General features: G+C 40.4%; 1 protein-coding gene across 1 annotated transcript in view; it reads left to right on the forward strand.

Moving 5' to 3' along the window:
• PTPRM (protein tyrosine phosphatase receptor type M) overlaps positions 1-27297 on the forward strand; it is a 755728-nt gene that overhangs the window by 681531 nt on the left and 46900 nt on the right. The window contains exons 23-24 of the mRNA XM_029921584.1: positions 12661-12737; positions 15434-15470. Of these exons, the coding sequence (XP_029777444.1) occupies positions 12661-12737; positions 15434-15470 (114 nt within the window). The remainder of the gene's footprint in view (positions 1-12660; positions 12738-15433; positions 15471-27297) is intronic.

Consider the following 27297-nt stretch of genomic DNA (forward strand, 5'->3'; position numbering starts at 1 on the left):
TGGAAGACCATTCACCATAATGAAGGAATAGAGCAAGGGGATGTTGCAGACAGGGGCGTGCATCACATGAACAGATCCTCCATACGAGGAGGCCCCTTGAGTCTGATGCACTGAAGGAAAGCCAGGTGGCCTGAGGTGGGCAGGGTGAGAGTAGGGGCCAGGCCAGTGAGGCGTAGAGGGAGATGGAAGCCAGACCTGCAGGCCTTCTAGGGAAGATTTAGGATTTTAGTGTTTGTTATAAAAGCAAAGGAAAACCTCACCAAAGGGTTTTTTGAGGAGAGGGGTAGGTATTCATCAGATTTACATTTGGGAAATTTAATCTGATTGCAAAGTAAAAAATAAATAGGATAGAGACTCTAGTTAAGAGATTTCCTCAGTAGCCCAAGTGAGAAGAAAGAAGAGAAATAGATTCAAGAGAAGTAATTGATCAAATGGAATGGACAGGATGTGGGGTAAGAGAGACAGAGGAGTCAGAGATATTTCTGTTTCTGACTCACAGGAAGATGGTTGGATAGATGGATGGGTGGATGGATGGATGGATCGATGGGTAGGTGGATTGATGGATGAGTGGGTGGATGGATGAATGGATGGACAGACAGCTGGATGGATAGACAAGTGGAAGGACAGGCCATTTACTCCAGTGGGTAACACAGGAAAGGAAGCAGATTTGTCACAGAGCTCAGGGATAGGCATGAGGTTGGCAATAGCAAGAAAAGGGTATGAATTGAATCTGGGGGTCTGGGGATACACTGAGATGCCTCTGAAACATTTAAATGGAATGTCTAGGCAGTTTTATAGACTGCTCTGGAACCCAAAGGAGAGGAGTCTGGGCCCAAATATAAACTAGTGAGTCTTGGGACATAGAATGGTGGTTGAAACCACTGGTGTGGGAAGATTATCTGTGGAGCAAGCAGGGAGGGCATTGAGAGCCTACAGCCTGGAGGAGCTTCAATAATGGGAAACAGTGAGACTGAGGCAATACAGCCTAACATGTACAAAGGAGCATTGTCTCATAGAGAAGACAGGGTATCAGTAGTGTTCTGTTGAAGAATCCAGTGCAGTGAAGACTGATGTAGCAACATGAGAATTACTCATGAAAAGTAAAAAATAAATAGGGGTGGTCAGGTGAGGAGACAATGAGTGGGGACATGACAGGGGGAGCAACAACTCCATGAAGGGGGTCCCTTCTGAGCTTTGGTTCTCATCCTCACTGTGTTACCTGTGCCTTCTTCCTCCATTTTCCCAGCTCATCGTAAGGTATCTAGGAGAATAGTGAAACCCTTGACCCCATTCCACCCAATTCATTTAACAAGTAACCCAATCTTGATGCTCATGCTGAAGACCACTCTTCCAGGCTTCTGTTCCACAGCAATGTGCTTCTCTCCCCGACTGAGTCCCTCCAACAGTCACTTCTGATGAATCCACTACTGTCATGATCCAGTTTAGGAATAAATGCAGGTGAAGAGAGGATGGAGGGAACCAGGGATTAGTTGGATAAATACGGGCCGGCATGGAGAGCTTTTGACATTAACCATCAGATGGATGAGAATAAAAGTGAAACAAATTGACACACCACATTTAGGAAAGCAAAGAAAAAAATCTGGAAGAATTGGGCAAAATAAAAGACAGAGGGTTCCTGCCAGATGCTGAAGATTAAAGAGGAAGGGTCTCTAATAGAGGGTGTAGATGAAAAGAAACATGGAAGGACTAAGTAACACAAAGAAACAACAGTAAGAGTAAAGATTAACATGGAGCCAGCTATCACTAAACTCGAAGGTTCCTTATTTGTTTGGTGCTTAGCACTGGCGTGGCCTGAGCCTCCAGGACGTAGACAAAAGTAGGGATACCAGGCTGGCCTACAGGTCATGCAGGGGTAGGGCGCTGAGCCCTTACCATCTGCCGCCGGTCCCTCCGGCGTCTCACACCTTAAAACCAGCGCAGTAGCTATCCTTGGCAAGAATGTAACCAGTGGAGGAGCAAAGCCATTATTTGCAGAAATCAATTATAATTTAAATTAATTTTGAGTCTCCCCTCAGAGGGCAAATGTTACTTAAATCACTGTGATTCTGATTTACCTTAAATATGTCATCAATATTTAGCAGAAAGAGAGAAGTAGTTGGAGGGGAAATATTATCAGTGACACACTCCACTTCTGCTGCTGTAGTAATATCTAATTACAGACGAGTTACAATTGCAAGGCTATTACCCATATCCATTGTGTTTAAAACAAAAATGTTAAAATATTTGAAGCTACTTAGAGGTGTTTTAAATATGATGGTATGTGACAAAAAGGGCATAATTAACCCTTTTTAGGGACTTAGAGTAAAGCATAGAGACCTGCTTTAAATGTCTAGTTACCCCACCTGTAATGTATGAATGCACACATCCATAAATGCATGCAGACACACACATAAATACCCACATGCATACATGCATATGTACATAAATGCACATACATAAATGCATACACACATGTATACATAAGCATATGTCTATGGGGAAAAGTACCAGCAGATTATAATTTTTCAGTAGTGAGCAGTGGTTTGTTATGCCTTATACCAGGTCCTTATGTGCCTGTTTCTTACCCAAAAATATTATTTTTGCCCTATTTCTTACAGTAAAGGCTTTTTTTTTAAAGGAATGAGAGGAGTAACAACAAGGCCCTTATGCAGACTTCCTCAGATGTCAGTTTGTTCCCTGTTGTGATGGGCTAACATTGAGTTTTGATTATAATATAAACATTAGTTGGGTTTTGATCATACTCCAGTCATCCATGGCTAAATGGGTATCTTTTTCCCCCAATTATAAAAGCAATTCATACACATTCAAGAAAAATTACACAGAAAAATTAATGAAAAGTTGGGAAAATTACTCAGAACCTCACCCACTAAGTTCAAACCCTACTAACATTTTTTTTTCCTTCATTTCTTTATGCTCTCTGCCTTGAAGTCATTGGCTTTATTGTTTAAATAAAAATAAGTTTATTGTTTCATTTCTGGTTATAAAGACATATAAGCTGTGTACACAAGTGGTAGACAAAACCATCAAGATGAAAATAGATGTCACTCCAAATGTTCCCACCCTTCAGCAATCCCACACACCCTTCACTTTTCCCACCAGGCATATCTGCACACATGCACAATTATTTCACATAAACAGACTCTAACGAGACACGCTGCTTCGTAACCTGCTCTACTTCACTCCACAATCTATCAAAGAGATCTTCCCAGGTAAGGAAGTTAAAGCGATGGTAATACTTTTTAATGATTGTATCCTGTTCCATTGTTTTAGAAGACTCTTGCTTCACAACCCTTTCCAGAGCTTCCTGGGTGTAATCTGAAACGAGCTCCCATACACCGAGGGCGGGGAGAGACCAAATACGGAAGCAGGGCACTCTAGGTTAGCAGCTGGGAGTTTTAACAAGTAAAGGGAACTTCTATACAAGGCTTGTCTTGGCAGCAAGGCAAGTGGGTCCTTGCATCCACCTGCCAAATCTTAAAGGTTTAGGAAGAGGTCTTAACTATGTTCAGTCACGTATACTGCACAAGTGTTCTTAGCACCATATTACCATCTCAAGACTATGTCCTTGGAGTAGCCTCTGGGAGCAGGAAAGGCAAGCAGAACCCGCATTCCAAGGGTAAGGGGGAGATGGGTGAGGAGCTTCAAGTTCCTGATCCAGCTCATGGGACATCCACTGATCACATCTTTTCAGTGATCTTCCCCAACAGAGACCACGGTTGATCAGTTCCCTGTTGATATCCTAAACAGTTTGAACTAGATGGGGACAGAATAAATTGTGTTTTAGAAAAGCAGCTCTCAGCATGAATTTACTAGAGAAGGAAAAGTCTGGAGGCAAAAGTGAAATATTCCAGGTAAAGTATTATCAGGTCTTGAATTAAATTATCGGCAATAATGATACAAGTGACAGTTCCCTTTTACTTAGTTCTTACTATGTGCCAAACACCAATACATTACTTACATTAACTCAGTTTTCACAAAAACTCTATACAGTAGGCATTCTTTTAATTTCCATTTTACAGTAAAATAAACTAAGGCACAGAGAGGCTAAATAACTTGTCCAAAGTCACACAGCTAGAAAGTGCTAGAATTGGGATTTAAACCCAGAGATTCTGACTCTTAATGCCTGTGATCCTAACTCCCATGTTACACTGTACAGAAATAGGGATGGAAAAGAAAAGGTAATATCCCTGATGAACTTAGAAGCAGAACTCCTCAAAAAAATGTTAAATCAAATTCAGAAATAGAGTAGAAGGATAAATACATCATAATCAGGTGGGATTTATTCCAAGTCTTCAAAGATGGTTCCATAACTACAAATCAATCAGTGTGACACACCACTTTAACAAAATGGAGGATAAAAATCATGTTGTCATCTCAGTTCATGCAGAAAAAGCATTTGACAAAATTCAATGTCCATTTATGATAAAAACTCTCAATAAAGTGTATAGAAAGAACATACCACAACATAATGAAGACCAGGTATGGCAAGCCCACAGCTAACATAATGGTGAAAAACTGAAAGCCTTTCTTCTAGGATCAGGAATAAGACAAGGAGGCTCACCCACTGTTGCCACTTTTATTCAACAAATTATTATCAATTTTAGCCACCTCAATTAGCAAGCAAAATAAATAAAAATAGAAGGCATCCAAATTGGAAAGGAAAAAGTAAAATTCTCACTATTTGTGGATAATATGATTTCACATAAAAAGATTTCACCAAAAAAAATTAGAACTAATAAATGAATACAGTAAATTTACAGGGTACAAAATCAATATACAAAAACCTTTTGCATTTCTTTTGTTCTAATGTTTATTTATTTTGAGAGAGGGCGAGTGAGTGGGGGAGGCACAGAAAGAAGACGACACAGAATCTGAAGCAGGCTCCAGGCTCTTGAGCGGTCAGCACAGAGCCCCATGCAGGGCTCAAATCCATGAATTGTAAGATCATGACCTGAGCTGAAGTCAGATGCTTAACTGACTGAGCCACCCAGATGCCCTTTGCATTTCTATACACTAACAACAAACTGTCAGAAGGAGAAATTGAGAAAACAATCGCATTTACAATTCCATCAAAAAGATTAAAATATCTAGGAATAAATGTGACCAAAAAGCTAAAAGACCTATACTCTAAGACAATGATGAATGAAATTGAAGAAGACAAAAATAAATGGAAAGATATTTCATGCTCATGGATTAGAAGACTTATTGTTGTTAAAATGTCCATACTACCCAAAGCAATCTATAGAGTCAATGCAACTCCTATCAAAATTCTAATGGCATTATTTTTTTGATTATTTAGCATTTTTTAAAATAGTTTATTACCAAGTTGGTTTCCATATAACACCCAGTGTTCTTCCCCACAAGTGCCCCTCTCCATGACCATCACCCCCCTACCCCTTCCCTCCTCCCTCTTTAGCCCTCAGTTTGTTTTCAGTATTCAAGAGTCTCTCATGATTTGCCTCACTCCCTCTCCCTAACTCTTTCCCCCCCGACCCCGCCTTTCCACTTCCCATGGCCCCCTGTTAGGTTTCTCCTGTTAGACCTATCAGTGCATACATATGGTATATGTCCTTCTCTGCCTGAGTTATTTCACTTAACATGACTCCCTTGAGGTCTGTCCCCTTTGCTACAAAAGGCCATATTTCATTCTTTCTCATTGCTATGTAGTACTCCATTGTATGTATATATGTATACCACATCTTCTTGATCTCAGTGGCATTATTTTTACAGAAATAGAACAAACAATCCTAAAATTTGTATGGTACCACAAAGGACCTTGAATAGCCAAAGTCTTGAGAAAGAAAAAGCTAGACACATCACACTCCCTGATTTCAAACTACATTACAAAGCTATGGTAATCAAAACAGTATGGTATTGACATAAAAACAGACATATAGATCAATGGAACAGAATAGGGATCCCAGAGAAAAGCCCACACATACATGGTCAATTAAGTTACAACAAAAGCGGCAAGGATATACAATAGGAAAAGAAGAGTCTCTTTAATAAATTGTGTTTATATTTATTCACTTGGCAACCATATGCCATAGAATGAAACTAGGCTACTATATATTACACTAGATATAAAAGTTAACTCAAAATGAATTAAAGACTTGAATGTGATACCTGAAACTATAAAACTCCTAGAAGAAAATGTAGTTGGTAAGCTCCTTGACAGTGGTCTTGGTGATAATTTTAGATCTGACTCTAAAAGCAAAGCCAACAAGAGCAGAAAAATAAGCAAATGGGACTACTACCTTCTGCACAGCAAATAAAACCATCAACAGAATGAAAAGGTGACCTATTGAATGGGAGAGAATATGTGCAAATCATATATCAGATAATGAGTTAATATATATAATAATATATAAATAACTCCTATAACCCAACAGCAAAACAATCAATCCATCCAATTTAAAAATGGGCATCAGATCTGAATAAACATTTTTTCTAAAGAAGACATACAGATGGCCAGCAAGCACATGAAAAAGTGTTCAACATCACTAGTCATCAGAGAAATGCAAATCAAAACCACAATAAGATATCACCCCACACCTGTGAGAATGGCTGTTATCAAAAAGACAAGAAATAGCAAGTCTTGGGGCACCTGGGTGGCTCAGTCAGTTAAGCATCCGGCTTTGGTTCAGGTCATGATCTCATGGTTCATGGGTTCAAGCCCTATGTCAGGCTCTGTGCTGACAGCTCAGAGCCTGGAGCCTGCTTCACATTCCGTATCTTCCTTTCTCTATGACCCTCTCCTGTTCACACTGTCTCTCTCTGTCTCTCAAAAATAAATTAAAAAAACATTAAAATAATAAAAAATAAAAAAAGAAAGAAATAGCAAGTTTGGGCAAGCTATGAGAAAAGGGAACCCTTGAGTCCCATTGGTGGGAATATAAATTGGTGCAGCTACTATGGAAACATTACGGAGCATGCCTTATCAAAAAACTAAAAGTATAACTACCATATGATCTAGCAATCCCACTACTAGATAATGATTTAAAGAAAACAGAAACAGTAGGGGCACCTGAGTGGCTCAGGCCGTTAAGCCTACAACTTTGGCTCAGGTCATGATCTCTTAGTTCATGAGTTCAAGTCCCATGTAGGGCTCTGTGCTGACATCTCAGAGCCAGGAGCCTGCTTTAGATTCTGTGTCTCCCTCTGTCTCTGCCTCTCCCTTGCTCATGCTTTGTGTCTCTCTCTCAAAAATAAACATTAAAAAAAAACACTAATTTGAAAACATACATCCATGCCTATGTTCGTTGCACCATTATTCACAATGGCTAAGATATGAAAACAACTAAGTGTCTATCATGGATGAATAGATAATGACAATGGGAGATAGATAGATAACGGAATATTATTCAGTCATAAAAAAAGAATGAAATCTTGCCATTTGTGACAACATGCATAGAACTAAGGGATATTATTCTAAGTGAAATAAGTTATACAGAGAAAGTCAGATATTTAATGATTTCACTTATGTCTGAAATCTAAGAAACAACCAATAAAGCAAAACAAAGGAAAAATTGACCCATAAATACAGAGAATAAATTATTAGTCACCAGAGGGGAAGAAGTGGGAGAAAGGACAAAATAGGTGAATGGGATTAAAAGATACAACATAGGGAATATAGCCAGTAATATTATGATGAGAGATGGTAACTAGACTTACTATGGTGAGCATTTTGTAATGTATATAAATATCAAATCACTATATTGTACACCTAAAACTAATACAATATTGGAGTTGCTAGAGGGAGGGCATTAGGGGGGAGGTGAGATGGGCGAAGAGGGTCACGTGGTACAAACTTACAACTATCAGGTAAGCAACGCCTGGGGGTGTAATGTAAGCACATTAGTACATACATGAAAGTTGCCAAATTAGTAAATCCTAAAGTCTTGATCACAATAAAAAAAAATGTGTAACTTCATATGGTGCCAGGTGTTAACTAAACTTATTGTGGTGGTCATTTTACAATACATACAATATCAAATCATTCTGTTGTACACCTGAAAGTAATATGTTATATGTTAATTATACCTTGACTTAGGAAAATGTTCTTTAAATATAAAGACAAGTTGCTGAATAGATGCCAGGGGCTAAGTTGTAGGAGCTGTTTCTGCATATTCATCCTGTTTCCAAAACATTTTTCCCTGTTTCCTCTTTAACACTAGTTCAAGTTCATCTTTCCCAAAGATTAGCTGCTTCAAGGGTGCAGTTTTCCCCTGCTCTGCTGACCTCCAAACAAGCATCCTGGGCTCTTTGTGGTTTGAATTGCTAAGCAACAAGGGTGTCACTTTTATTCACATAAGAGGGGGAGTTCCTTTTTTATGGAAATTGTCCTGTGGTCCATCAGTTGGACATGTCCTTCTTACTTGGTCTTCCCAACAATCTTGTGAAGATAGCCCATCATCAACCTCTCCTTACAGATGAAGAAACCATAGTAAGACTCAGAATTTGTCTAGGTTCATGCTTCAGGGGAATAGTACAGCCAGTATTCAAGTCAGGGTCTCTGGGCTACCTAAGCTAAACACTACACAATATCAACATGAAATGGCTTTGGAGTAACCAAGGAGAAAGCACCCAAACCAGGAAAGAAACAAGGATTGTAATTTCTAAAGCTCAGGGCTTTTCAACCTAACTAGACTGTGTCTCCTGGAAATACCAAGTCCTTATAGTCTTGACCCCTTGGCTTTCATGAATAGTTGACCTATTGTCAGACAGAAATCCATTAGATTTTTCGAACTTTTATACTTGAACAGGTGAATTCTCCAAACTTCTTCCTTTCAACCCAAATGATAGCTTCTGGTACTGGGCTCAGCCAGTGGGCAGTGGGCATCTCTGTGGATGACTTGCCTGAGAGCCTCCCATATTTATTGCATCCTGGAAATGTCCCATGGGCATTTCCTCATTATCATTTGATACTATTTCACCTCAAGAGTGCCCATGGAGAAGGAATTGAGTTTTCCTAAAAGAATGTTTGCTATATGATAGTCTTCTTAATTGGCTTGTGATTCAAGGTGAATGAGATTTCAAGAGAAGATGGCAGTGAACCTCCATGGACTGACTTGTTTGCCCCCTAACAGTCTATATTTATTGTTTTCATAATCCACTGAGAGCTTGATCTGAAAGAGGATGCCTGAGAATCCCCATCTCTCTCATCAAGGCATGTTCAGTTATCCAGCAGGAGTTTAGGGAAGGCTCTCCTGACTGGAGGAGATCCACTTCCTTCTTTTGCCTTCACTTTCACTGACTCAGTATGAGGGGTAGTGAGACCGTTCTTCTCTTTTTATTGCTGCTCTGGAGGAAATGTGCTGTTGAGGAAAGGTGCTGGAAGGCAGAGAATTACCTTGATAAGGGCTGACCCAGTACAGCCAAGAGGGTGATCATGCCATGACCAGCCTGCTCTGAGGGATAGAATTCATGGTCTTTTGTTCTTCTCCACAGCCGACTTCTTCATCTGAGAGATTAAGCCCATCTCCACTGTTAAAGCATCTCTCTCCCTGCCTTAAGATACACTGACTTATCAATACTCACACACTTTATCACCAAAAGAAAAAAATATCTCCTAAGCTTCTTTTCAGTAATTCTTAAACCATCTCCTGAGTACACATCAATAATATCTGACAGTTTTCCTCCAGTGGCAAGCTCTCGAGTCACTACCACCACTGCCTTTATTTCCTCTGGGAAAGAGAAGAAGCAAGGGAACTCCTAAGGGTTCCAAGATTGCAAGTCCATGATGTGCCCTTCCACCATGGAAGGTGCTGTTTCTCAGGACATCCAGGCTTAGAGAGGAACTTGGAGACATACTCTACAAGGAAGGGATGGGGAGAGTGGACTCTCCCCTTTTAAAAAATTGTGGTAAAATATGCATAACATGAAACTTACCATGTAACCATTTGTAAATGTCTGGTTCCGTGGTATTAAGTTCATTTACATTGTTAGGCAACCATCACCACCCATTGCCAGAACTTTTTCATCTTCCCAAACTGCAAGGCCTAAACTCAACCCTAACTCCCTATTCCCCATCTCCCCACACCCCCTGGCAACCACTGTTATTTCTGTCTCTGTGAATTTGACTGTGGAATCATGGAGTATTTACCCTTTTGTGTTGAACTTATTTCACATTGCATAATACCCTCAAAGTGAACTCATATTTTATTTATTTTTTTAATGTGCACTTATTTTTGAGAGAGAGACAGAGTATAAGCAGGGGAGGGGCAGAGAGATAAGGAGACACAGAATCCAAAGCAGGCTCCAGGCTCTGAGCTGTCAGCACAGGGCCCGACATTGGGCTCGAACTCACAAATTGTGAGATCATGACCTGAGCCAAAGTTGGACACATAACCGACTGAGCCACCCAGGCACCCCTGGACTCCTTTAGTTTTAAATAGTGAAATATAGGTACAGAACAGGGCATAAAGCACCCAAATACAATTTCATAAGTGGTTGTAAAGCAAACATTCAGGACCATCCTAGCATTCCAAACAGACCCAGTGAACCTCGCCTGACCACACTTGCCCCTCCTTCCATTGAGACAGTGACTATCAAGACACAATATTCATTAGTGGGGTGAAGAGTTACATTCATTTATGTTCACTTGCTTGTGTTAGGACCCCTGAATGTGGTCATGCATTCCAGACAGTGCTATGAAGAGAGGCCCTGGGGCTCAGCACTGTGGCCTTGCTGAAAGGTGCTCATAGGGATATTCAAAATGGATAGCATGTGGTCTCTGATTCCAAGAGGTCATAGTCTAGTAGAATCAACTTTAGAATAAAGAAAGGATACTACCATGCATATAAAGATAAATAAAAACAATCTCAGTCTGCCTAGGAAATATGCTGTACATATGTCTTGTGGGTTTCCCCATCAGGAGGAGAGTAAAGCGATTAAATCTGGAGAAACAGCGGCCAAGTTAAGAAAAAAAAAAAAAGATGGAAGGAGGGTGGGAGGTAACCAACTGAGCAGTAGGAGATGATGGGGAAACTCTTTATGTCAAAGGCTCTGTTTATGGGAGATGAGAGTGCAGTCTTATCAGAGATTGAAGTCCCCATATAGAACATTCCAGAACAATTTGAGAGGCCCAAGGGTGATAAATCACAGGGAATGGGAGGCATTCATTCTGAGGTTCTAAGAGAAATAAAGTGTAAAAGAAGGTCGATTCTGACAAGGAGGTACAATAGATCCTAAGACAGTGCTGCTCTGGAAGATTGGGAGGCTCTAATGTGGTGCCTGCCTTTAAAAAAAAAAAGTGCCCAGAGAAAGTCAAGGAGTATGGGGAGGAGACCTAATTTCTGTTCTGAAGAGCTGACTTAAAGCCTGATGTGTGTAGAATAGCCATGATTCAGGACTATTGGAGCATCTTTCATTCGGGAGGCTCAGATGTCTTTACTGCTGGAGTTGCTTACAGCCCTGCTCTGCAGTAGCTGTGTGTGTGTGTGTGTGTGTGTGTGTGTGTGTGTGTGTGTGTGCGCGTGCACATGCGCACTGGCTCTACTATTACAAAAGCTGGGACAATCCACACATACCCAGGACCCCAGTGACTCCCCTGCCCCATGCCACCTGCAAAAATATGGATAGGGAACCTCTGGTTTAAGCAAAACGTACTCTGAGAAACTAGATGGTAGAGTAGGTCACCATGAGGAAAACTTGGACTGCATGTGGGTCCATTCCTAGGCAGTTGTCATCTGTGGGGACACCAGCTGTACAGATCGTGAGTACAGTCTGCATGTCTGTTACACAGACATGACAATGGCAACAATTGACATCTATCCATCCCTTGCTATATACCAGTATTTTCCTAATCTTCTTTTCTATTTTATTTTAATGCTCACAGTGATCCCGTGAAGCAGGCACTGTTAATCCCCATTCTACAGATAAGAAAACTGAACCACAGGGAGAGCTAGTAGCTTTTCCCAAATCACAAGTGTAGGGATTCTAACCCACACACCTGACTCTGGATCTCACACACACGGTTCAGAGAATGGCTCGGGGAATTCAGGGACAACAACTGAGGTTCGGTCCATGTCCACACCTCCCAGAGAGCTGGGCCACGGTTTATAACCATCATTTGCCAAGGTGGATGTCATAGGTAGCCTTCAAAATCTCAGGGTTAGTATGTGATTTAGTGAACTTGCTACACATTCAGTCCAAGAAATAATTCTTTTGTGGTCATAGGATTCAACGTAGAAATTTCAAACCTCTGCCAAGGCTTCGCATCTGTAAATGATCAAGGAATAACTTCATGATATTTGCTGTAAATGCAAATAATTATAAACCCTTCCTAGTTTTAAGAGCAAAATAGGAAGTGTAATAGGTGTGTAGTATTTCATTGTTTATCTTTAAGGCAACATGGATGTGAATGATCTCTATGTAATGTGCTTACATACTAGGGCTCTAAACAGCCCAACAGATTGCTTTTAATTCATTGTTTTCTTGGGGGACCTGCGTGGCTCAGTTGGTTAAGCATTTAACTTTGGTTCAGGTCATGATCTCACAGTTCTTGGGTTAGAGCCCTCCTGCTTAGGATTCTATGTCTCCTTCTCTCTGCCCCTCCCCTGCTCGTGTTCTATCTCTCGGTCTCTCAAAAATAAATAAGACATTTTTAAAAATCACTGTTTTCCTTTTCCCTTGCAGATGATCATTCACGTGTGAGGCTGCAGACCATAGAAGGAGATACCAACTCCGACTACATCAATGGAAATTATATTGATGTATGTATTTTGAAACTGTCAGGAAACCCAACTGTTCTGCCACATTCCATAACATGTGTGTGCCATGGTATTGTTGGGTACTCATTGCTCCATGGAAGTTACTTCACAGCCCACAGAACTTGATGGTGAAGACACGGCCACTCCTTTTCTCACATCAGCCTATTGGCTGCTGAGCTCCTCTGGAACATTCTGTGCCTTGTGTTTGCTATGGACCAAGGAAATACTATTTCCATGTTTTTGTCAACAACTTAGATTATTTGACACTTAAAAAAATCTGTTTACATATTAATAAGATAAAACTCTCTTAATTCCTAATTCTATGATTTGCAATCTCTCGTCATTACCGCACTTTTAAGTTGCCTTCAAAGTAGTCTGCAGCTGTTAACCAGGACATCTAATGCACACAAGACATGTCATTAAATATGTAGGCTGTTTAATTATTGAAGACTGCTTCTTTGTTCATTCTGCATCATGTTAACTTAATGTCTTACATTAGAATAAGTTCCAGAGGAGACAGCATGTTTTCAGTTGAAAGAATGAATGAAATCAAAAGTAGCCTAAAAATGAAGGGAAAGTCACTGTTACCTTCAAGGCTCAGGTTCACATTAAACAGACTTTTGCTCCCTTGCAGTTCCTAAGGCACGCAGTGCTTGACCACCACACTGTCTTCTAGTTTATCAATACTTCCATGGACATACAGGCTTTACTCACATGTAGGTGTTCTTTCATTTTCTTGGTTGAGTGTAATTCAGATGATACTAAAAGTACTAGCATCACAATCTCTAAGAGTTATCTAGAAAAATAACCATAAGAATATTGTTTTTAGGACTGCTTGGAAAGGTTTGGCACTTTGGTTATGGATCTGAGGGTGGGGCCCGCAGAATGATTGTTTGAAGAGTAATTCACATCCCCTTCCTCAAATGAAACCCTCTACACCACTACGTTGGATGATGGTCCAAAACATCCCCAGTCCAAGTTAGATTTTTTTTCTATTAAAGCAAAGTCCCTTCCTAAAATACATTGCACTTATTCCTTTATCCAGCAGATGTTTAATGAGTACCTTGTGGGAGAATTCAGAGGGGTCCAAGACCTATTGCCTTCTCCCCAAGACTTCACAGTTTAGAAGCTGAAGTAAGACATGTCTTCTCTATAGCATTCCTTCCCTTGGGAGATTCCAAAAGACTCCTGTTCATGCTCCGGTCCCAGCTCCTAGAGCCCCTGAAGGAAGGATAGTATCCTACATATCTTTGTATTCCCTGCACCTGGCACAGCCCTGAAACTCTCTAAGCATTTAATAAGTGTCTCATGAATCACTGCCTGAAGGAGTAAACATAATCAGATTAGGTTTTGTGGTAGAAGTGATTTTAACTAAGCTTTAAAGAATGGGCAGGTAGAGATACAGAGGAGGGGGAGACACAGAAATAATGAAAATACCAGATTAATTAGTTTTAATTTTAACAGAAAAGAGAGTCAATATTCAGGACCCCTTTATTCACTTAGTCAATGAGATTTTATTGAGCCACCTATTATATTATATGTCAGTTACTGTTGTACAATTAGAGTTTTAACTGTGCACGATTCAGACCAGAAACAAAAACAATGGCCTGAGAAATGGCCACTGTGTTTAGCAACATAGGTCATTCGTGGACTGTGTGGATTATTTCCGTTTCACAGATGAGTTCCTCCTATCTCCTAGCACCTTGCTAGGACCGACATGGAGTCGTACATTAGACAGGGTCTTGCTTTGTGGAACTTATCAGCTGTCAAAAAAACAAGTGATTATCTAAATAATCCCATTTAATGTTTGTCAAGAGTCTATACCCACAGCAGGTCAGTTGTATCAAAGAATATGTTTGCTTTTGCTGTTCATTATCAATGACTTGTTTTAAAAGCAAAAAAAATCTACCAGATACACATTTAAATGGTCTGAGAAATCTGTATTTCCTCTCCAAGTTTCTCCTGTTTCCCATCTGGCTTCGGGCATAGTATATTGGGTAATCTCAGGGGATAGAAATGGAAAATATTAAGGTCCATGGCGATATTATGTTACCTGTGTGTAATTTTCTCAAAATTGGTTTTATCTTCCCCAGATATTGATCCTATGGTGTTCTTTGTTCCCTTCTTTATTTGGTCTCAATTTTCATCTTTTCCCCTCCTCACAGGGTCATGATACAAGGAAGGGGCCTTGCAGAATTTCTGCCTCTTCAGATTTCTGGCCCTGCCCCAGCAGCGTGTCATGGCATTGGCAGTGTTTAAGAATGATGTTCAGTATTACTATTGATGAAGCTGCCTATACCAGTAGAACACAATGTGTGTTAAGCCTTGGCACATTGCCAATAACATCCCAAACACAAATGAAATCCTATTGCACATTCCCAGCCTGTTTACAATCTAATAAGAGTCGTGGTCATGTTATTTCAGAGAATCCATAAGTTGTTAGTGTTTATTGCTCACCCATAATCTAATAGCCAGCATATAATTAAGTTACTCCCACCCCCTGTGTGAGCAACAGAACTGTTCGGTTTGATGCACCTTTGCTTTCTACGAGGCACTAGGTGGTACTGGGGCTGGCCATTTAACTTCCAACTGATGCAGTTGTTGGTATTTGTGCATTCATTCTGGCAGACTTACTGGGTGACTTCTGTGCTGCTTACTGATTGGAAGTTTGTCAAATATTTTTTCTCATTTATTTTTAGGGTTATCATCGACCCAATCATTATATTGCCACCCAAGGTAAGTCTATTTCAACTTTGATGCCTTTCTTGGGTTGTTTGTCTATTCGCTGTCATTTCGTCCCTACATCACCCCCCCCTGCCCAGAATGATATTGCACCTGCTGTGGCCCCATTTATTTGTTGGCTGCCTACCCTATCATCTCGTCCCTATGTCATCCCCCAGAATGATATTCCCCACTGCTGTAGCCCTGTTTACTGCAGTTCCAGTCATCAACACACACCCCTTGTTTTCCCATCAGAAGGTCTGATAATGCAATCACTTAGTTAGAACCTGATTTTGTGATCATTAGAGTGTATCCATCAATTCATTATTGGATTAATTCTGTCTACCTTCAGAACAAATCTGACATCTTCACAAATAGGTACATAGATATTCACTAAATAAATCTGTGCTAAGTACTGTCTATAAGAGACCTGTGCCAGTTGCTTCCAGGGGTATAAGCTGAATCCATCAAGCACTCCCTCTCACATTGGTTGTGTTTGATGGGGAAGTATGGGCTGATCTGTACATTGTTACAAGCAACACCAATTAGAGATTCATGTGAGAGGTGCAGAGAAAATGTTAGGGAAACTTGGAGAAGAAAGAAGTCACTTTCAGATGGGATGATCCAAAAACTGCTTCGTGGCAGAGGTGAGTTCTGGAGGAAAACTTCTAAATGTCTTTCCTAAAGACATCATGAGCAAAGACCTGAAAGCAGGAAATCAGTGTTCCTGGATGGAAAGCAGTTGGTGGACCACTTTTGCTAAGAAAACGAGAAGAAAGCTAGAGGAAAATGTTGGAGAAGCTCATGGCAAGAGCTTTTGTGGCATCTTTCTGACACACTGATTATGGAGAATGAGGATCGTGAGAGGGCTTAGGTTGTTGGGAACACCGCATTGTAAGGGATGAGTTAGTGCATCTGTTAGATGAACTGAAGAAATGCCCAGAAGCAGGGAGGACCCACTTAGGGTGGAATCATGCATTCTCTTCATTTTATTATTTTATCATTGTTTCCAATATTGTATTATGTCCCAGAGATAGGAGCAGGGAAATTAAAAGGATATGACTAGCCAACAGTCATGGATTGGCAGGAGGTGCCCAACAGAATATCAAGGAGCAAGAGAATAAAGGATGCCAAAAACACTATGGAAAGTCTAGGTTTGAAGGCAGGAGGGTTGGAGGGGGTTGATGGACCATGAGGAGAGAGAAGTAGCTAAAGACTGAGGTCAGATTCAGTTAATGAGTCATAGGTTGTACCCAATGAGCAGAATTCCAACATGTAGGGCAGCACTATCTAGTAGAACTTTCTGTATGGTGGAAACCTTCTGTATCTGTGCAGGTCAGTCTGGTAGCCACTAATAGACACTCAAAAGTATCTACTGTGAATGAAGAACCGAATTTTAGATTTTAACATTGATTTAAATAGCTTCATTTGGCAATTCCCTACTGGTAGTTTTGGACAGCAGGGCTCTGGGTTAGAAAAGCTCCAAGTATGGCTTAAATGGAGCCACTGTGGTCCATTATCCTAATCCCAACAGCCTTGGCCAGTACCTGGTCATGTCACCATTTACAATTCTACCCCTGGGCCTGGGTGACCTACTTAGCCTTCAGTATGTTTCCTCCCCTGAAATGAAGTCAGTAATGGCTCCTTCCAAGGTCACGTGGCTAGTCAGAAGAAAGGTCACATGGGGAGTGCCCAGCTTGAACCTGGCAGGAAATATACCTTTACATAGGAATTGCTAAGGAGTTGCGAGCACCTGGTGCAAACTCCTACCTACTAGGATAGAACAAACGTGTGTCCAGGGCCTCTGAGTCCAGTCCTGGTCGCCTTCTCCTATAGCCTGCTGCTTTTAAGCTGAGTCCATCGATGCTTTTAGGTGAACCCTTTGTTAGTTCCTCAAATCCCTACCTTCGGATTCCAGAATATTCTAAAGTAAGGATCGTAACAGATCTTACCTAATAAATGTGCTGATAATTTGGAATTAACAGTTTTTATAAACATAAGCAAAAATTTGATCATAAAATATACAACATGCTACTGAGTTCTTGATTATTAGCCCATGTTTCTATAAATAACATGAATATAAAGTTAAATCTTATTTGAATTTTCAAAATTGAGGACCTCTGCGTTAAATGTTACTTAAACAGCCAGCCAAAGTAGAGATTGAAACACCCAAAATCCTATGTGTGGCCCCTCACCTGGCATTCCTTTGTTCTTCGTCTCTGCCCCTCTCTCCCTGAGGGTGATCATTCTTAAAGAAAACTACCATTAGAGAAGTCACTTTCTGGTACCTTCGGAATTAGTTTGAATCATACTGAATTTCTCAGTAGCCCTCTTTGGGAGCATTCAACCTATCAAGTGTTAATGAGTAAATATATTTGCTGGCAGCTAAGAGATGGCAAATGTAATCACTTTGCAGTAGACCACCCAGGTGCTCTTAATGGAGAAGGAGACGATATAATGCCCTGTTTACCAGAGCATTGCAGCTTTGCTGGTGCGGGATGATCTAAAGATGGCACTTTGAACACTGGCAGTACTTATGTCACTGCTCTTGGTGCAGGGCAAGGGGCAGAGATGAGCAAATGTTTTTAGTCTAACATTCAATCAAGACAGTACACATCATGTTACGAGTAATGCATTCAGACCATGATGTTTAGGTTAGAAAGTTAAAGGCTTTTTCCTAGTATATTACACAAACATAATGTAACTCATAGCCTCAGATTGCCAGTAATAAAGATTTCTGACCCTCTGCAGTAATTGGCAAGGACGGTTAGAACATGCCTATGGATCGCATCATAAAAAAAGAAAAGAAAAGAAAAACCCACAAACGTCTAAGAATCCAACAAAATGAATGATGAAAACTAACAAGCCGATGCAATTTTAAAATCTCTCCTTGTTCTTTTTTTCCTATTGTGTGCTGATATAATTCTTTAAAACCTATTCATACCAGGAACCCACAAAACTACATGAACATTCCAATTTACTGACAACTCATTGTATTCCCACTAGTTTAAAATACATAGATTTTCACCAAGTCCCTTCAATCTAAAAGACATGTCATGAATTTATCTCTTCGATCTCTTCCTCTCCTGCTTCAACTTCATTGATTTTTATACCAGTAACTGACTTTGACCTTTGATGATAAGGGTAATGTTTCTGCAAATTGAAGGGACCACAAAAAAGCCAGATCTGTGGCTTTTTTAGTATGTTCTTCCTGTCCCCACTCTGTTTAACTGTTTTCCATCTACGGCAGATATATTGATGACCCAGTATTAACTTCATCAGATCTGCCTGACCAGCCATTAATACAATTGTAACATTCAGGATCTATGGTTTGGCAAACCAGGAATCAAAGAAGAGTAAGTCATGTCTGTTACTGCATGTCTGTACTCACGGCCCAGGCAGAGGTGGGATTTCAAAAGTAGGGTTGTCAGTGAGGGGCAGATGAGCACACAGGTGGGCAGGATTACCCAGAACTGATCATATTTCACTATCAAAGGATACCCCATTGAGACCACAGTGTGGGCCATGAACTGGAGGGAGCTGCACACATTTAGAATTGTTCCCCCAAAGTGATTCTGGGAAACACCTGCCAGCCATGTGGTATGCTAACAAAGGAAGCCTGGAGAAGTGCCTTTTTATTACTGTTTGGTTTTATTTTTTTAATGTTTATTTATTTTTGAGAAGAGAAACAGCACAATCAGGGGAGGGGCAGAGAGAGGGAAACATGGAATCTGAAGCAGGCTCCAAGCTCTGAGCTGTCAGCACAGGGCCTGACACAGGGCTCGAAATCACAAACCGTGAAATCATGACCTGAGCCAAAGTGGAACACTTAACCAATGGGAGCCATGCAAGCGCCCCTGGTTTGATTTTTAAAACTGAATAGAAAACTCAGGAAAGATGGTGTCAGGTATTTGAGGAAGGAAATGCTGTCAGTCTGGGGTGGATACGGCTTGCCCAATACTCAGTCACTTGTCCTCACTACCTGGCTCATCTGTGGGCTGGAGGTGCACACAAATATCAGGAACTACCAGAAGAACAACCTGTCTTAATTCCTTCAGGGGAGCCGACATGCATCATGAAATCTGAGCAGCACATCATAGTCACATGGTGGTGCACTGGCACTTGGCTGGGATTTCTGGGAGCCAGAGAAAGGATAAAGGGTGTCAGTGGGGTGAGTGAGTGAGGCAGGTCCTCAGCCATACTTGAAGGAAGTGTCCTTTGTCAGAGGAAGAGGACAGATGAACAGGTAGACTACCGAGGTCAGGGAGGAGCATGGAGCGCTGGCAGAGGACACGAGGGAGACTTGACAGAGGATGGAAAGGGTCTTTGCCTACATGGCATCTTGAGTCTCCTTGGTCACTTGTTGAAATGGGTCTTCTCTCAGGAAAAACTCACACATACACACAAGTTTACATAGGCATACAGGTGCTCACAAACCATTAAATTCAACCTGGAAAAATCTGTATACCCCAGATAAAAAAAAAAATGCCCTGAGCTACAAGGATAGGAAAGAATGACAAGTAAGGTGAGGACATTGGTTAAATGGCTATGAATGAGAAGTATTATTTAGTGAAAGGAAGAGGAGAGAAAGGAAAGGAGGGATGCTTCTGACCCACGTGGTGGTGAAAGCAATGCTTTAAGAAAATTAGTTAGTATGGAATTAATCTGCAGAGAAAACCAGAAACAAAGGGAATAGCTGGGGTAGAAACAAATGATTCAGACAACAATAATGGCCAGTAATTTTTATTTTAGTCACTAGTTGCATAGAACTAAAATATGTTTTCTAATATTAAATATATTGTATTGTCAAAGCTTGATTTTTAAGTGTATTCCTTCTCATTTAATAAAAAGTGATAAATATATATCAGTAGTTTTACTTGATATGATACTCTTAGAAACTCAGCATTTTCATTTGTCCATTCATTCAATAAATATGAAGTGCCTATTAAGTATAGGCTTTGTGGTATAACTAATTTTCTGTCCTCTTATTTAGGTATTACTTGTCTTGTTTCATAAATAGAGTAAAGAGGGCCCTGGGGAGAAGCAGGGGTTGAAAACAGAACTCACATGTAGTTGAGTGCATTCAGCGAGGTTCTGGATGTTTTTCCAATCCTTTTTGTGTCTAGTGCTGCATGATACCATGTGCTTCTTGCCCTCAAGATCAGTCTCAGGGCTTGTGCTCTTTCTCATGAACTGAAACTCACCCCTGAGAATCTAATACCTTCCTCCTAAGTTATGATGCTCCCTCCTAAAAAACATGAATTTTCTATGATACAGTCGTATCTGAAAATACCTCTTAGTTAAAAAAACTGTCTTCTTAGATGTCCTGAAATAGGACACTGAGATTCCTGAGTCTCCCTGTTCCCCAGCGGGCCTCTGGGCACCTGTTTGAAAACCGGCTAGTCCAGGGAACTAACACTTATGGTGACAGAAAGAGACTCTACATGGCAGCAAGATGGAGGCTGAGATCAGAGCTCCAGTGGCGTAGCCAGGCCTGTCAAATTAGCACATTCCTGGAGAAAACAAACGATAAACTGGAAGTCAAGGTATCTAAACTCAGGAATGGTGAAATGCATGGAATTTAACAATCTAAAGTTAGCACATCTTTTTTCACAGAGACTCTGGACGCTAAGTGTCCTGTTTCAGGGTGCCAGTCACACCAGCATAGACCATAAGAACTGATACAGAAAATCAGTTACTGGATAGTTATTCACCATCAGACAGAACTGTGTTGCCAGCCAGCTAAGGAGGAAGATGCCTTGGCAGAAGGTTACCTCATGTCCTGGCATCAGAAGAAGGGCCACAGAGTTCATTTGTTGATTCAACAGGTACATACCCATGCCTGGAGAGCTAGTACAAAGCAGATGCCCAGTGAGAAAACAGGAATGAGTGAGAAAATTAGGCAGTAGAACATTCCAGCCAAGCAAGAAAGACATCTCATGTTGGCCTGACACAGCATCTACTTACCTGGGTGGATTTGGGGACCATAATCTCCAACATCTACGATGCCTTCTTTTCTGAATTAAAGCTGGTCAGCTCCAGCTCTCACCAACACTTTTTTTCTGTTGTGCCAGCCAATCAAGGCAGTGTTTCTGGAGATAGTCTGCCCTGACCCTACTTATGCATATCCCCCCTTCCATATACACTCTATGTAATCAATTTTATTTGCCCAGGATTATTATTTACTGATAATTTGAAAAAGAGAAGCCTAAAAATAAATGTCCTCCAGAGACTTTGAGCTAGGAGCAAACTTTTACATGAAAATAACCAAAATGTGGGTTCATAGCAGAAACACCACCTAGTCTTCAGCTACTGCACTACAGCTTAAGCTTTGCTACAATGACTTCCTTCTGTTTGCAGTTGATCTGTTTTTCTTCTGCATTCCTATCCCATACTCCATGTGGTCTGAACATTTTAAAAAAGGATTTTCAGAAAGATAAATGCGGTTTCTATTTTCCCAGCCCCACATTCTTCCTCTATCCTCTGAAGCAGTAAATAATGGTGCTTAGAATAGATATACTTAACTCTCCTTGGCAAGGCTTGCTAGGGGCAGAGACTTAGAAGTGTCAATGCAAGTTCTACACGCTGTAAAGAAGCTTTTGTCTCCTGAATTCTGGCCTCCAGTTGGAGATGAACCCTTGAAATTATTTCTCCATACAACTGAAAGAAAAAAACGTCTTTTAATTGAAAGCTAAGCCTTCATGAAACAACTTTTGTTTTTCTTCTTTCAAACACCAGTGTGTACAAGTCCATGAGCTGACACTGTTCTTCCCAGCTTAGTCGTTCCCGTATTGCCAATGAGTTGTAGACTTACTATACCTTCCTTGAGGTTGATTTAAACGTGTTACCTGATAAAATGGAGTATTCGCTACTTTTCAAATTTAAATAGGGAGGCTTTGAGGAAGTGTCCTTTATACCTGGTCAGACAGTGACCCCTCATGAGGTCTACGCATTCCATAGGCCCAGTGCCAAACCTTCCAGGCAGGGCCCACCACATGTTACTCTCCGTGCAGAGTTTTCCAAGGGAAAAATGAACAATTGCAATGAACAGCTTATCAACAAACTTCCTTTGAAACTATAACTTTTCTTCACCAGATTAATTTCAACAGACACTGGCCAATTAGCCAAAAGGTCAGATCATAGACGCTTCTCACCCTATGCTCTTAATACCCTTGCTCATTAGTAGTGAGAATGTTTACAGACAGGTTGCAAATTAAAAGATAAAGCCAAAAATAGATTGCAGTAGGTGACATCCACCCTATGGTTATAGATGCCATATTGGAAACAGGTCCCTCGAGTAATGGAACATAAATTAACAGAATAATTTGAAGAAAAATGATGCTGCTATCAGATAAGCACTCAGGTTTAGATTGTTTCAAATTCTCTTTAAATCTGTAAGAATAATTTACAGGTGTTCTTCATTTGAGGTAGAAAAATTCTAGAATCGTGTCGAGCTGATAGAAACTTTAAAAGTCTTGAAGTCCAGCTCCCCTGTTTTGTCACTGAAACAGAACTTAAAGCAAAAATTGATTTAAGTCACTTTCATCCATAGTGAGTCCAAATGAGTCATGTGTACAAAAGTGTTTGCAGACCGTGTGGATTGACATTCATGCTTGCATAGATTGCATGCCATACCCTATCGTGAGAGAAACCTAATGGTCTCTGATCTCCTGAGGCCCATTTTGCTCAATAGCAAAGAAACAATATGAGGTCACAGCTTTCTTCCAGGTTCAGCCCTTTGAAAAGCTAGAGCTCTGACTGAATACCCAGGGCTACAGGCCCTGGTGCTGGTTTCCTGGGCCTTTTCAAAGCAAAACATTGCTCTCAGACCTAATTTATCCAAAATTGTACAAATATTTCTGTGGACCTACCATGTGTCTGCCTTACAATGGTGTTGGGAATACAGCAGTGACCTCAGGAATTACCTAATGCTGGTGTATATATGAACAACCATTGCTAATCTGTGATTTTGCAAAAACACCAGGTTTGGGAATGACTTTAGGCTGTTTCTCTGTCTCACCCATCCTCCATTGCAGGTGAGAAAGTGAGACCCAGTACAGAACTGGAGCCACTTTCCTGACCTCCGTGATCTGCTTCATTTATCACACACCGACACAGTTTTGAAGAAGTTTGTAGCAGACAGTTTAGGAAGTTTCTGGCCATTGCAAATCACTTTTGTTTCTTGTCTTCTTACTCAGAAGGATACTTCTGGAAATTACTTAATGCAAAGTCTGAGATTGCCTACACTTAGCTATGTCTAGGGAATCAACTTATCTCTATTTTACTCATTTATTAGATTTATTCTCTTTTTTCTTAAATAAAAGCAGATCCCCCTTGTATTCTGAGAAGAGCTTAATTAAAGGATATAGAGACTAATGAAAGCTTTTATATCTCTGCCAGTGGCCCTGAAGCATATGAATATAGGTTTTTCCCTTTGCTTTATTTCTCCTTGACAGAAGGCAGCCAGATCCTTTGGGTCACCAAACCCCTCCATTCTGAAGGCCACCATTCTTCTTTTTTCTCCTTGATTGCCTTCTCTCTGTTCCCCTCCTCACAGAATGAACAAGTACTCAAGGTGAGTTTATGAGGGTTCTCTTTAGAGACAGGCCTGATGAATGCTCTGTGACTCAGCCAGCAAGAGGCTCTTGTGGTGTGAACATCTGTCATGTTCCTCCCTTCTGAGGCTCCAAACACTTTCTCATGTGCCTCTTCCCAGCTCTTCAAGCTATATTGCCATACAGGCTCTTCCAGGGATCAAGAACCGGAGGTCCCCTCCGGTAGTTGGGCCTCCATCTCCTCAGAGTAGAGCAGATTATTGCCACATGCTGCCTACCAATCCTTTCATTCTTTTCTATATAAGAGTTTCTCTTTGGAGGCCTAATCTTTACCCCTGTCACTCAGATCAGATTTGTCTGTCGTTATCGTTCAGTTTTATAATAGGAGCCTTTGCCTTCCCGTTCACAGTGGTACCACCGAGAGCTGAAAATGTTTATGCAGCCGCTAGAGAGGTAGGATTCTATAGGAGGGCTGAATATCGCTCCAAAATAACAAAACCCAAATAATAGTTCATCTAAGTAGATGGAGTTTCCAGAAATGCTTTGGAACGTTTTAGGTGTAGGTGCAAGTCAAGCTAAGAGCCACCCCCTTGCTGGTTTTAGTCACACATATTCCTTTGCTCATGCAGTATGGTCACAATCAAATCTGGGGTCCTAAAATGCCTTCTATATACTAATTTTTTATGTCAGTCACTAGGATGAGACTTTTTCTCCTCTGAGAGGCAGTGGAAAAGAGACTAATGAGAGTGGATTCCAGAATTAGCCTGGGTCAACTCAGATGCCCGCTTTGCAAGCAACCGTTCATTAAATATGAGCGATGATTCTTATCTTATCATTAGCATTATATGGATCTCCAAAGACACATTTTAAGTAACACATAGGCAGTTCAGGCTTTAACCCAGGAATAGTGTGTGCCCATATAGTTTTCATAAACATTAATATTTCTACATGAATTAATGCTTCCTTCCAGAAGGATGTATCAATGGGAACCACTTATATTTTCACCAGTATCCTGCATCCTCCCCAAAATGCAAAGATTATCATCATTTTTCAACAAAAGACAGGCATGGGTTGAAAAGACAATAAACTATATCACAAGCTTGGAGAAATATATTCTCCTTCCATTTTTGAAGTCTTCTAGAAATGGAGCAGCTCCAGTGGCAGCAAAGGACACCAGCCTTGCTGTTCTGAAGGCTTCCCTGAAGCACTTAGAGAGTCAGATTACATGTAAGTGAAAACTGCTCATTCCAAAGGCCAGACAAGTTTCGTTGCAACAGGCTCTTCCAAACGACCTTCTGAAATAAGAATGCTTATGGATATTTTAGAGAGGAGTTTTGTAAAGCTAAGAAACTCCTGGAGAAAGAATGTGGCTGAGAAATGATCTTGTGGGAAAAAAAATAATAATGACAAGAGGAGCAGAAGGGGAAATAAAGGGAAAGATGGGTGTTCTGGGCTCCTTCAACCTGTGTGTTGGGCAGAGCTAGTTAGACAGGCACCATCTGCTGCTCAGCTAGAGGTTAACCAGATGCCTAAACATGGTCAGTTAGAATCTGTACCAAAGAGCCAGGAGACAGCATGGAGCTGAAGCAAAAGGAATTCCTGCAGACCACTTCTGAAATTCATTTCACATAGTAAATTCCCAGGAAATGCAGGTATTCCCCAAGCACTGTATGTCAGCTCAGGAAAAGGACTTGAGGAGTCAATAATTAGTGGGTGTACAGTAAGTTTAAAGAAGTACTGGTCTTCTTACAGTTATGTAACAGTATCATGGTTATGTTCTTTAATATTTTTTTGTTTATTTATTTTTGAGAAACCAAGTAAGAAAGGGAGAGGCAGAGAGAGAGAGGGAGAGAGAGAATATCGAGCAAGCTCCATGCTGTCAGCACAGAGCCCGATGCGGGACTTGAACTCATGAAACTGTGAGATCATGAGCTGAGCCAAAACCAAGAGTCAGATGCTTAAGCGACTGAGCCACCCTGGTGCCCTATGGTTATGTTCTTTAAATATGGAGATACACGGTGAAATATTTATATACAGGCAAGAAAACATAGACAGTATGTTTGCAAATAATCATGCCCATGGCTTCAGATAAAGGCAGCTCCTACCCTGACCCACACCCAAAGCCTCAATACTTACCAAGGGGAAAGCAAATAGGGTATTAAATTTTTTTCTCCAATAATTTATTTACATGCTTCCAAAACAAATTTTCTAGCAACACAATTAGACCAACCTTATTCCTCTTCTGTTTGACATATAGACAGACTTTTTTCTAAGCTTGCTTAACATTTAGAACACTTCTGTCACTTTGAAAACCTTTTTTGTTTTGAGGTTGTGTGCCAGCATTTTTATAGATAAAAATATATTGGTGTCTTTTTCTTTAACAAAACACATGATTGTAATTTAAGTTATCATGTGGCATATGTGGTATGAGAGCAACCAAAGTTACTCTTTAAATGATGTTTCATTTTTGAAATCTTCCTTTGGGATTTTATCACTGCACAAATTTATCTAAATGATTAAAAGTATGTATATGCTTGTGTGTCAAAAATAACTAATTTGAAGACTTCCAAGGGTGATCTTATAGATTTTTTTTGAAATATTTGAGTTAAATTAATTTTAACACATGTAGCTTTTATTAAGGAAAAAGAAAACTTCTAAAAATATTACAACAAACCTAGGTGACAAAGCCACTATACCTTATTTATAGGTCTTAAAATTCCCAGTAGGGGAAAAGGAAGAAAGCCTCAGAATACCTGACTCATTTTGTTTTCGGTTTACTTTTTTTAAAAAATGTGCTTCTTTGTTTTTGCCGTGACTTACAACATAATTAAGATTGGTGCAGAAATACAGGAACTGTATCCTAGCAAAGATAAATTAAGGAAAACCACAATAAAAGCTGTGAAGGTGTGTAAAGATTTACAACAGAAAAGAAAGGAATTGTAATAATGACTAATCAATGTAGGATAAACTCACAGTGGGACTGAGCTACTAGACAATATGAATATGAAAAATGGGAAGGTAGAAACTACAATTTTAAAATAGCAAGTGCCTTGTATTTCTTAGGAAGAAAATGGGGACTTGATTCCATTTATCTTTATTAAGACATAGCAAAGAGTATCTACTATATCTATACTTTTTATGTTTTTAAACATTTCATAAGGGGCACCTGGGTGGCTTAGTCGGTCAAGCCTCTAACTTCGGTGACCTGAGGGTCAGATCTCACGTCCGTGGGTTCGAGCCCCGTGTCAGGCTCTGTGCTGACAACTAGCTCAGAGCCTGGAGCCTGC

The sequence above is a fragment of the Suricata suricatta genome, chromosome 14 (assembly GCF_006229205.1).
Source record: "Suricata suricatta isolate VVHF042 chromosome 14, meerkat_22Aug2017_6uvM2_HiC, whole genome shotgun sequence".
Taxonomy (NCBI): Eukaryota; Metazoa; Chordata; class Mammalia; order Carnivora; family Herpestidae; genus Suricata; species Suricata suricatta.